The following is a 12,030-nucleotide window of genomic DNA, read 5'->3' as shown; positions in this document are numbered from 1 at the left end:
CTCTTCGGTATATACCTAGGAGTGAAATTGCTGGGTCACATGGTAACTCTATATTTAACGTTTTGAGGAACTTCCAGACTTTTCCAAAGTTGCTGCACCGTTTTTATATCCTCACCAGCAGTATATGAGTGTTCCAATTTTCCACATCTTTGTCAACGCTTGTCATAATCTGTCTTTTTGATTATAGCCACCTTAGTGAGTATGAAGTGGTGTCTCATTGTGGTTTTGATTTCCATTTCTCCGATAGCCTATGATGTTGAACATCTTTTCATGTGTTTATTGGCTATTTGTATATCTTCTTTAGACAAATGTCTATTCAGATCCTTTTCTCATTTTTAAATTGTGTTATTTTTGTTTTTATTATTGAGCTGTTAGTGTGCTTTACATATTCTAGATACAGTTATCAGATATATGAGTTGCAAATATTTTTTCCTGTTCTGTGGGTCATGTTTTCACTTTCTTGATGATCCATTGAAGCACAGAAGTTTTTGATTTTGATGAAGTCTGATTTATCTAATTTTTCTTTTGTTGTTTGTGTCATATATAAGAAATTATTGCCTAATCCAAGATCATAAAGATTTATGCCTATGTTTTCTTCTGTGAGTTTTATAGGTTTAGCTCTTACATTTAGGTCTTTGATCTACTTTGAGTTAATTTTTGTATGTGATGTGTGCATCTGGTTTTGAGTCATAGTTAGAAAGCCTCACCCTGCACTGAATTAGAGAAGAATTCACCTGTGTTTTCTTCTAGTACTTACATAGTTTTATTTTTTACATTTAGATCTCAGATTCATTTCAAGTTTATTCTTGTACATGGTGTGAAGAATCTATTTTTTCTTTTTTTCCCCAAATGGCTCTCTAGTTGTCCCAATACCGTTTAATAAAAAGTCCATATTTGCCCCAGTGATTTGAGATCCTACCTTCATAATATGCTCGATTTCCATATATAGTTGGATCTATTCTTGACTTTCTATTCTATTCCATTGATTTTCTTTCTATTCATGTGCCAGTATCATACTTTTAATTATAAAGACTTTTTGAATGTTTTAACATCTGGGAGGGCTAGTCACCTTGAGGGAGACATTCTGAGTACTCCTTCAAGAATAGCATTTAACTGGAAGTCATGACTCATGAGTTGAAGTCTGTGTTCTAACACTTACTCTGTGACCTCAGGTCAATCAGAACTCATCTCTGAGCCTCAGTTTTCTCATCTGTAAAACAGAAGTAGGTCGCTTCCTCTCAGGGTTCAGAAGAGTGAGTTATTTTAAACCAAGCCTATCACTTCTGGAGAAGTGGTCTTTTTCTTGATAAAAGTTCCGTTTGGACTCTTTGGTAATAGTGAGCAAGGCCAAGTCTGGATTATTCTCTCTGGAAAGAGGAGGCCACACATGAGTTGGCCAAGAGGTACTTATGTGCCATTAATAGGAATTATCTTAGGAACTCAAATCAATTCATTTTATGTAGTTATTTGCAAATTTATTATATGCCATCAATAACATATGGTGTCAGTGCAAATGATATAAATCATTTCTTCCTTGGCAAAATGATATAAATACGTGCTTTGAAGTCATATTGAATTCAGAAGCATTAATTCTGGTGTCCCATCCAGTCCAGAGCCTGAGTTAGACTAGAAGGGGCAGTAGCGTCTCCTTAGCTGCTTTGTGTTGTCTGGTTGTTAAACACCCCCAGCCCCGGTGACATGCCTGAAACGTGTGACAGAAGGGACTGAGAAAGTGAGAGTGCCTGTATGCTCCAAGGTCATAGAATCCCCAGCTCAGAGTGGGGGGAGTCCTCACAGGCCATCAGAGCAAATGTGAGGCTTGAATTCACTCTGTGGGTTTCCCGCCAGGTGGTGGCCAGCCTCGGCTCAGGTTTAGGTAGGTGTTCTGAGAAAGTCCCAGGCAGCATGTTCTTAAGCAGAGAATAATGATGAAAATAAGAACAGCTAACATTTATGAAGTCTGTGTCAGTCAGCTGTTGCCACAATACTGCTGCTTGGCAAACCACCCCAATGCTCAGGGCTTACAGCAACAATCTTTTCTCCTTGCTCGTGCCCCTGGGGGTGGCTGGGGGTTGGCTGATCTGGGCTGGGCTGGGCTCCACTTATAGGTTGGGTCCATCTCTGCTCCACGTGTCTCCCTTGCTCCTCGTAGCAGGCTGGCCAGGGCCTGGTCTCATGGTGATGGCAGAAGTGCAGAGGGGCACACCCAGCCACCTGAGCATATAACAAGCTTCTGCCAAGATCCTGTTGGCCAAAGCAAGGTGCCCGACTGAGCCCAGACTGAAGGGGCAGAGAAGCACACTCTGCCTCCAGTAGGAGGAACTGTGAACGGTTCCTTTTTAGTTTTTCATGAAACTCAATTTATGTGGTTTAAAAAACAGTTTTATATTATGTTTTTCCTACATTTTTGGTGTCAAATTACCATTTCCTTTTCAAGATGATGGCTCTAAGGGTGGGGTTGAGGGTGGGGCCGACAAATCTGTCTTCCACAAGTGCTCGCCTGGGCTGGCCCTGCGCCCCGGTTTATGTGCGTCTGCTCACTGGCTCCTCACGGTGCCCCGTGAAGGAGGCCTGGCATCGTGGTCACAGAGGTGGCACATCGTGGGGGTGGAGCGTTCAGACTTGCCAGCCAGACTGACTGGGTTTGAAACTTGGCTTACTTACTAGCTGTGTGACTGTGAGCAAGTCACTTAAACTTTCTGTGCCTCAGTTTCCCCCTCAGCAAAATAGGGATATAGTAGCTCTCTAATTGGGTTATTGTGGTTGTATCTGGCTCGTAGTTTCCTCCCTGTAAGTGTTAGCTATTGTTTGTTCCAGATAAGTGTTGGCTGTTATCTTCACTTTACAGATGAGGAAACTGAGGCTCAGAATGATTAAGGAGCTCTCTCAAGGCCACACAGCTAGTAAGTGGTAAAGCAAGGATTCGAGCCTGGGCAGACTGGACACTTCATTGCCGTGCTCTGCCGCCTTCCTTTCCACACTGAGCCACATCGGCCTCCCTGTGACTTCCCCACATGCTCTCGTAAAGCTTACTGGGCATTCTGTAAGCTGTGGGATTAAGTGGAATAATGTTTGTGAACGGCCTGCCCCAGTGCCTGGCACAGGGTGGGGAGGGCTCAGGAGGCTGAGATGACGCGGGCGCTGTCGGTTTCTCCCTCCATTGTCCATCACAAGTGATAACTCAGACTCTTTGCTTTTGGGGCCAATCCAAGGAAGGTAAATGCAGCCACAGGCTGTAGCCCCTGGTTCTAGGGACGTTCGCTGGGAGAAATTGGAGCCATGGACAATGCAAAAGAGTTCCCCAGGAACAGGGAGCTCAGAGGCAGCCATTTGTCATATATGGGCCATTTGTCAGATGCTCACTGTGCTACTGCCATCCTGGTGGGCTGGGAGCAGGGACTGGGGGTGGAATGAGCCCATGTGATGGCCACGTCCTGAACCCTTGCTGGAGCTGACACAAGGCCCCACTGGGGCTGGAAGCTTGGAGAGCTGCCTACTGTTGTCCTAAGGAGGACACATTAGCCCTCCAGGCGGCAGCTCGCATTACAGGATTGACTGTGGAGGTTCCAGAGCTGCGGGCGCAGTTGAACTTTAAGTGGAAGTCTCCTCACAGCTGAATTATCCTCTGTGTGCACACACGCAGTATGAGCTTCCGGGGCTCTTGGAGGTCGATGAGCTAAGAGCTCTTTTTTAAATTTGGGAAGGACCAAGGCTCAGAGTCGGGGGCTTGCCCAGAGTCCCACAGCAGTTCAGTAGCAAAACTGGGGCTCGAATCAGTAAAAGGGCTGGAGGGCCTTCTGGTCCTGGCTCTCCCATGAATAGTTACCCAGCACCAGCTCCAGGCCGGGCACGGTGCAGCCGGCCGGGGGAGCGCGTAGGCTGGAAGACAAACGTCGGCGAGTTCTCTCTCTTTCCTGCTTTAATCTGCTCCGCCCTGGCAATCGCTGACCTGAGTAATGAGAGCTCCTGGCTCTCAGCCCTCCTTTGCTTGTCTTCTCCTTCTGCTCCTCCCACCACACGCCCACCCCTCCCCACCAAGGAAGCTCAGGCCGGGGCCCAGCACCGGGGTTCGCATCTCAGCCTGTTTCATACTCGCTGTGTGACCTCAGGCCAGTTCCTTGACCTCTTCATGCCTCAGTCCCCTCTTATAAAGTGGGCACGATCGTTGTTGGAACCTCGTAGAGTTGTTAGGATGATAAATGAGTTAATGATGTAAAAGAGTAAGAGTGTCTGGCACAAAGTGAGTGCTGTCTTATCGTCACTACCACCATCACCTCCAGCTCGTCTGCTCCACTGGCACGATGCTCCCTTTGCACTGGGACGGGCGGGGAGCAGGGGGACCTTTAGAAGAGGGGACCCACAGAGACTTGAAGGGCCCAGGAAAGGCTTCACAGAAGAGCAGTTCTGGAGGGTGGCATTTGAAGACTGGATGGAATGTTTAATTGATAGGAACGGGAGAAGGGCAATTAGAAGGGGACAGCATGGGCAAAGACATGGGGTCAGGAATGTTCTGGGCAGGTTGGGGAATGGCCCAGGAAGTCGTAGTTGATGAGCCTGGAGGGTCGCAGCTGGGGGCACAGGTTGAGGAGGGCCTTGGAAGCCAAACCGAAAGCTCTGAACTTAATTGACTGGGCAGCGGGGAGCTACTAGATCTAGAAAGGCATTGATTCTAGACATCCCTTACCTGGCTGTCTCACCAAAATTTTTCATTGGTTCTAGTAGACGAGATGATTTTCTGGGCTGAAGATAACCCAGCTAAAGATGATTTTGGTGTTTCCCCCCAGTGGTTGCCCCTGTTATGTCTCTTGTCTTCTTGTACTGGCTAAAGCTTTCAGAACAATTTTCAGTGATAATAGGTTTCCTTAACATGTTCCTGACTTTAATAAGAATGCCCCAAGTATTTCACCAATTAGGGATGATGTTGACTCTAGATTTAAGGTCAATATCAGATCAAAGAAGTATCCTTCAATTCTTATTTATAAGAGGTATTGTAAGGAATTAGTATTGAATTTTAGCCAATACCTTCTCCATAGCTTTGATAAAATCATATGGTTTTTCTCCTTTGATCCATTAATATGATTTCCCAACCAATGCTTTACTATCGACTCATCCTTGCAGACCTGGAATGAACCTTATTCTATCGTGGTATGCTGTTCTTGCTAATATTACTTCATCAGTCAGATAGTAGATTTTTTGCATATATGTTAATAAATTGTGAAACTAGCCTTTACTTTTAATTTTTGTGCACCTTTGTTAAGTTTTTATATCAAGATTATGCTAGCTTGGCAAAATGAATTGGGAAGATTTTCTTAGTTTTATATATCCTGGGAAAGTTTAATAACACAATATGTGTCCCTTGAAGGTTTAAAAGAACTTGCCAAAAACCCAAACAAAGAACTTGCCCGAGAAGCTCAGTGGACAAGGCAGCTTCTTTTAAAAAACAACTTTTTCTATTTTTTCTTAGGTGATTGAGCCATTCATGCTTTCTACCTCTTCTTGAGTTAACTTTGGTAATTCATGTTTTCCTAGGAAATTGTCCCTTTTGTTGAGATTCCCACATTTATTAGTGTAGCGTGCCATGCGTTTTCTTCTGTTGTTACCATCACCTCTCCCGTGTCTCTGCTTGTGTCTCCTCCTTGTTCCTTGTCCTGAGATGTGTGGTTTCTTGTTTGCTCTTGCTCTGGGTTCGTCTGCCCTATTGGTCTTTTCAAATAACGGTTCTTGTTGTATTTATTGTTGTGTCTGCTTTTCTGTTTCCTAATTCATTATTTTCTGCCTTTTCTTTATCGAGTCCTTCCTCTGCCTTTCCCTAGGCTGACTTGATTGCTTGTTTACCTGGCATCTTGAGTTGAGTGCTTTGGTGAGGCACTGCACTTCTGCTCTAGGGGTCACAGTTTCACAGCGTGTGGAACAGTGGCAGGAACAGTTGGGGTTCAGACATGGCCAACAGAGCAGCTCCCCACAGAAGAAAGAACCCAATCCCGGGAGCAGGAGAGCTGGATTCCAGTCCCAGCCTTGCCTCAAATCAGCTCAGTGTCCTTGGGCTCGTCCCTTCCTTCTCAGGACCCTCTTGTCCATCTCAGGCAGCCAGGTGGGATGTAGACCTCCTGAGGCTGGGCCCCCACGAGCTCCCCTGCACTGGGCAGCCTCTTACCAGGACAACACCTGTCTTTCGGGAGGCCAATTTGACCTCCCCAGTGTGGTCCTGGCTCCCACCCCAACACATACATCCACAAAACTGTGCAGTTGAATTTCCTTCTACCTGATGGAGCCAATAAGCCATGTGACAGTGTGGCCTGAAGGTGAGGCTCAGTCTGGGCGTCCCAGCTGAGACACGTGGAGCCTCTGGACTCGTGGGCAGACGCACAGCCAGGTGTATGCTCAGACAGTGGAGTGGAGTGGCTAAACACGTGGACTTTGACACTGGATTGCTTGGGTTTGAATCATAGCCGTTACTGTGCAGCCATGGACAAATTACTTGACCTTCCTGTGTCTCATTATCCTGTGAAATGGGGACCTAATAGGGTTGTTGAGGGTTAAATGAGTTAATAACTTAAAATACTGAGAACAGAGCCTGGGGTTTTGTAATTTCCGTGTTAGCGTTTGTGGTTGTTGTTGTCATCATCAGGGTGTGAGCCTGGGGGCAGGGCCCGGGCAGGAGCTGCTCCCCTGGTTGGTGGGGGAGCCAGCTGGTCAGAACATCCTGGCCCTGCTGCCCTCTCTGCGTGCCTCACAGTCTGGCCCCCGGCATTTCCGTCTTGTCCTGACCAGTCTGACACTTGCGCCCACTGAGATGTGTGGTTTGCTTCCTCAGACGTCTGTCCAGCAGCCCTCGGGTCACCAGATCTCTGTAATGAGTGTGGAGAAGCCTGCTCCCCCACCCCCATCATGATGTGTTTAAGGTAGAGGAGGGGCCTGGGCTGGTGTTAGGAAATGTGGGCTGATGTACCTGCTCTGCCACCTGCTCCCTGTGGAACCTGAGCCAGTTGCTCCCCCCTCACCATAGGTCTCAGTTTTTCCATCTACAAAATGGCTACAAGGGTCTTTCAAGAAGAGCTCCAAGAGCCCCTCCTGCACGGATCCTTGGCTGCAGGTGGAGGGGCTGTTAGGGACTCCAGGCAGCTCCTGCTTCTCTAGCAGGGCCCCTTCTTTCATTCACTTGACAACTATTGCGAGGCCTCTGCCGTTCCCACCTTGGGGTGCAAAGACTTGATCCTGGAGCCTATCCTCCGTGGAGAGAGGAGCTGCTGCAGAGGGGTGCTGGAGCTGGGTGGAAGGAGGGTGAGAGGGGAGGCATAAGAGGACGAGGGTGGGGGGACCTCCTTACATCACCTTGTAAGTGTGGTCAGTTCCGTCAACTCCACTTTGCTGTTTAAGCTCAGCTCTCGTGGGGAGTCACGTGCAGTTCACGTAGGGGATCAAGGACTCCCAGAGGAAACTCCTAGGGCGTTCACTGCCCTGTAGCAATGCCTCGTGTGAGGGGACACAAACTGCCCTTGTGAAAGCCAGGGAGGGAGTGAGCAGAGGGAGGGAGGGAGCCTGCTGTCTGGCGGCTGCCTGGTGTTCTGTAAGGTTCTGGGAAGTAAGCAGAACCTTGTGAAAGGAGGCAGCCTCTGGATGCTGGCTGGACAGTCTTTGGTGACTGGTACTAGGAGAGCTGTTCATTCATCCGGGAACATTCATGGGCTCACACCCTGTGCTGGCTTGGACTCTGTGGGGGGTGTTGGTCAGAGGGGGTCTGTCTCCTTGGACTAGTGGAGCTGGAGCTCAGAGTCGTCCACCTGTGTGCCGCCTGCACTGCCCTGCTGCCCTGGGGAGGCTCCGGGGCCCAGCCCGGCTCTGGGTAGTCAGGAGCTGCTCCCCCACGCTCCGGACCTCTTCTGGCCTCTCCAGTCCTGTGTCCACATCCAGAAGAGGTTGAGGTTCCGCCCTCCATCCCTCGTCCCAAAGCTGCCTCATTTCCCACCCACTTCCCAGGATGGCCGACAGCGGGTACGTTGCTTTCTTTCAGGAGCAACTGCCAGTTCCACCCACGGGGGTGGGGTCTCATCCTGAGGCGTGACCGATAATCCCAGAGCAGTCCGATCTCCTGTGGCCTGGGCTGTTGGTCTTGTCTGTGAGCTCCCTGGCACACACATACGAGGGGCAGAGTTTGAAGGGGCTGTAGCCCCACTCGGTCCCTGAGAGGTGGACAGCCTCGGTCGCACCTCCCTTACGGAGTTCCGCCACCTTGGGGTTTTCTTCCACGTGGCCTGGGGCCCAGCACATTGGGTGCCCCACTTGCTCACGCCGTTATTCACCAGGAGCCTACTGGGCGCCAAGCCTTGTGTCGGAGGCAGGTTTTCGGGGTGATGAGTGAGGTGTCACCCCTGCCCTCCAGGAGCTGGGAGCCTGCAAACAGGTGGACACACACCCGCGGGAGTGTCTGCCCCTGAGGGCCGAGGCCTCGCCTCAGTGTCCCAGCGCCCGGAGCAGTGTCTGCTATCAGAAGGTGCTTCCTGCACCTCCACCGAATGAACGACTGGCTCTAGGCCAAAGGAGGAACTCAGAGGGACCAGACACGGAGCTGTAGGGCTCTGAGGCGGGTGTACCCCTGCCCACTGTGGGGGGCTGTCGGGAAGAGGAGGACGGGGCTCTGAGCTGGTCTTGGAAGGCGGGCGGTGCCGGGCCTGTGCAGCTGGCGAGGGAGCTCCGTGCAGAGGGCGCGGCAGAAGCAAAGGAGTGGAGGGGAGAAGTGCACGTCCTCCTTGGGCAGGAGGGAGCCGGGGAGCTGGCTGGAGCTCCAGTCTCCCAGGGACACTGCTGAGCTGCCCCGGCTCCTGCTGAGTGGAGCCAGGGTGGCAGGAGGGGTGTGTGTGTCTATGTGTGTGTGTGTGTGTATGTGTGAGCGACGGCGGGACCTGGGGGCACGCTGGCGTTTGGCGACCAGACGTGACAAATGTGCAGATGTCCCGGGAGCTGTGGACATGAGCGGCCGGCTGCAGAGATGCTCACCCCGTGATTTGTTGCTTTGATTCCTCAGGCCGCGACTTGGCAAGCACGACCCTCCCTGGGTACCCTCCGCACGTTCCCCCCGCTGGACAGGGCAGCTACTCCGCGCCGACGCTGACAGGGATGGTGCCTGGTGAGTGTGCACGTCTCCACAGCAGGCAGTGGACGGGGTTCCGGGGGGGCACCCCACAAACAGCCGGGTGACCTCTGCTTCTGAGAAGTGGACTGAATAATCAGGCAGAGGTCTGCGCTTGCCTCCTCTGCTGGGCCTGCGGTGGGCCCGACAGCCAGCGGCAGCACTGGAGGACATCAGAGGGAGGGGGCGCTTGGCTGTCACTCAGACTGCCCCTCGCTGGTCACATGGGAAGTCTGAACACAGAGGGGTGCAGGACCTGGCCAAGGGTCGCCCAGCCAGTAGGAAGTGGGGGGCCCTCTGCCATCCTCTCTCCCATCCTCCCCCCTCCCCCATCTACCCAGTTTGTGTGACATGAACAAAGGAAGCCCCCCACCACCAGGTGCTCCTGGTGGCCTTACTCCTTGGGGTTGAGGACACTGTGCTCAGGACGGACAGGATGTTGGCTGGTGGATTTGTCACTAGATTCTAAACTGAACACCCTGAGGCCATTGAAACCTGATCCCCTCAGCCCAGCTGTCAGTTTCCTTCAAGACATTTGGAAAGGAGGCCACTATGTCTCCTTCCATTGCGGGGTGGTGTGGGACAAGCCGACACGTCATCACAGTGCTGGCTGTCCCTGTACTCAGGGCGTGAGCAGAGCAGGGATACTCAAAGCATCGTTTTTGGAAAGATGTCAAAAAAAAATCAGGGGGGAAATCAGTTGGATGCTGTTACACTGCTTTGTGGGTTCGTGTTGTCTCTTGTTTTGGGTCATTTACAGGGGTCACACCACTCATTCAGTGCTGGGGGCTCTGTGGGCCCACTCCTCTCTGACACACACTGTTGACTCTCTCGGGCGTTTGAAAAAGCCAGGGTGGTTATTTCACCCCCTCCTTACCCAGCTGGCCTTCTCTCTGGGGCCTCAAAGCAGCTCTGAGAAGTAGGCGGGTAGATCATTCACCCACTTTCTTGGTGAGGAAATTGAGCCCAGAGAGGGGCTGGTGTGTGCCTAAGTCACCCAGCAAGTAGGAGGCAGAGCCGCAACTAGAGCCGTGACCCCGCATGGACCTCCCTTAGACCCTGGCAAGAGGGGCCTGCTCTGCAGCCGCTCCCTAGAGGGTCCTGCTCTGGCCCTGCAGGGGCGATGTCCCCCTGACCCGCAGACAGGGGAATCTGCAGGACCAAGGGGACCTGCCCACCTGGGCCCCACACCCCTCCTTCTAGCCCACCCTGGATCCCTGCCCAAGCAGCCCCAAGCCTCTTCCAGCTGCTTCCCCAGCCCACGTCCCAGGGACTGGCTCTCTGTGGTGGGTGGACAGAGCTTGGATGGTGGGGGGTCTCGCAGGACGAGGAATGGAGCTGGGGGGAAGGGGAGCAGGCACATCAGAGCCCAGGTGGGCTTTCCCCATGCAGCCAGGCCTAGCGCAGACGCCAAGGAGTGCCAGGATTCTAGCTGTGCTCCTGGCCTCCCAGGTGATTACGAAGATGTATTTAACAAGGTAGGAGGACAGAGCATATTTCATTTAACGGTTTGTTAGCTTGATTTATGACTTTTAAATATGAGACATATGGGACATGGCCTCCGTGTGTGCTCTTGGCCTGGGCCTTGCCAATGCCAGGAAGGCCTGCCAGGTCCACACCTGCAAAGCCTTTGCCTTTTCTGCTGCAGGGCTGGCCCAGGGCAGAGCAGAGGGAAATAGTGTGCACAGGGCAAACAGGGTGGTGGGACGCTCGCCCTGCCCCCGCCCCCCATCTCCCAACGTTACAATTAGGGCAGCCTCCGGAGAGGAGCCCATGCCACATCCAGTAGCGGCCCTTGCATTGACGCAGCACTGTATAGAATGCAGAGCACTGTCCCAGGAGCCCTCTGATGTCACAGCCCTGGGAGCTGGGCGGGGCCCAGAGTGTAAGGAGTGTAATCCCCGTTTTCTGAAAGAGGAAAGCATCTAGGGCACAGCCTGCAGGTAGGTGGACGTGAACCTGTGTCTCTTCCCTCTGATTCAGCTCTCCTTCTCTGACTGGCTGCCTGTGTGTGCTCTGAGGCTCTCCACGTGAGCTTCTCAGTGATGGCAGAGGGAGAGGCGGCCGCCCCAGACCCTGTCCCCAGGGCATGTTGGCAGGGGAGGCTAAGGCCACCCAGCTGGCCCTGCTGGCTCCCCACTGCAAACCCCGAAGAGGCCGAGTTCAGAGAAGCAGCTGAACTTTCCCGAGTTTATCCAAACAGAGCCTGCCCTCCAGCCTCCATGATTCCTCCAGCCCTAATTACCAGGCTCAGGATACAAATGGCCACGGGCCTGGCAGAGCCCCCAGCGGGAACCGATGGCGGCTCCTCGCCCATTAATGGTGGCAGCAGGAATCACAGGCCTGAGCAAGGGCACAGCCTAACCACACCTGCTGGCAGCAGCTGGACGGGGGGCCCACAGGGGGGGCCTCCGGAGCATGGTCCCCTGAGACTCTGCCCCTGGCGTAGGGGGAGGGTGCACAGTGTGGAGGGAGGGACAGGAGCGTTTCAGCAGGGGAGCCCCATGTCCTCCTCCCTCTCTCTTTCCTCCACCCCTTCCTTCTGGGTGCCTCTCGCTCTCTCTCCCCTTCTTTCTTGTTTTCTGGCTGTCTCTTCTCGAACACCCAGCACTCACTCGGTGCCAGACCCAGTGTCATGGCTGGGAGTCCGAGTGCGGCAGGCACGGCCCTCAGTCCCTGTTCAGTGTCACACCTTTGGGACTCTGTTTCCAGTGTGATTTCCAAATCTGCCTCCTGGACGGCTTCACGGGGCAGTGCTGGCCCGCACTCCTGATCTTTGCTGGGACTGTCCCCCGGGTTGGCCCACAGCAAAGACGGCCCACCTTTCAGCTGAGCAGAGCCTGGGCCTGCCATTCAGGCATCGCCACGGTCTGGCCTCATCTCCCAGCCCGTCCCCCACGCTG

The 12,030-nt window shown here is 52.6% G+C and overlaps 1 protein-coding gene across 1 annotated transcript in view; it reads left to right on the top strand.

The window, feature by feature from the left end:
- Positions 1 to 12,030, top strand: part of PAX5 (paired box 5) — a 192,188-nt gene that overhangs the window by 141,800 nt on the left and 38,358 nt on the right. Inside the window, exon 8 of the mRNA XM_004423228.3 lies at positions 9,023 to 9,124. Coding sequence (XP_004423285.1) covers positions 9,023 to 9,124 — 102 coding nt within the window. The remainder of the gene's footprint in view (positions 1 to 9,022; positions 9,125 to 12,030) is intronic.

Source organism: Ceratotherium simum, chromosome 29 (assembly GCF_057802395.1).
Source record: "Ceratotherium simum simum isolate JZ-2026a chromosome 29, ASM5780239v1, whole genome shotgun sequence".
Lineage (NCBI taxonomy): Eukaryota > Metazoa > Chordata > Mammalia > Perissodactyla > Rhinocerotidae > Ceratotherium > Ceratotherium simum.
The sequence above is the reverse complement of the archived record's forward strand: the minus strand, read 5'-3'. Positions and strand labels throughout refer to the sequence as shown.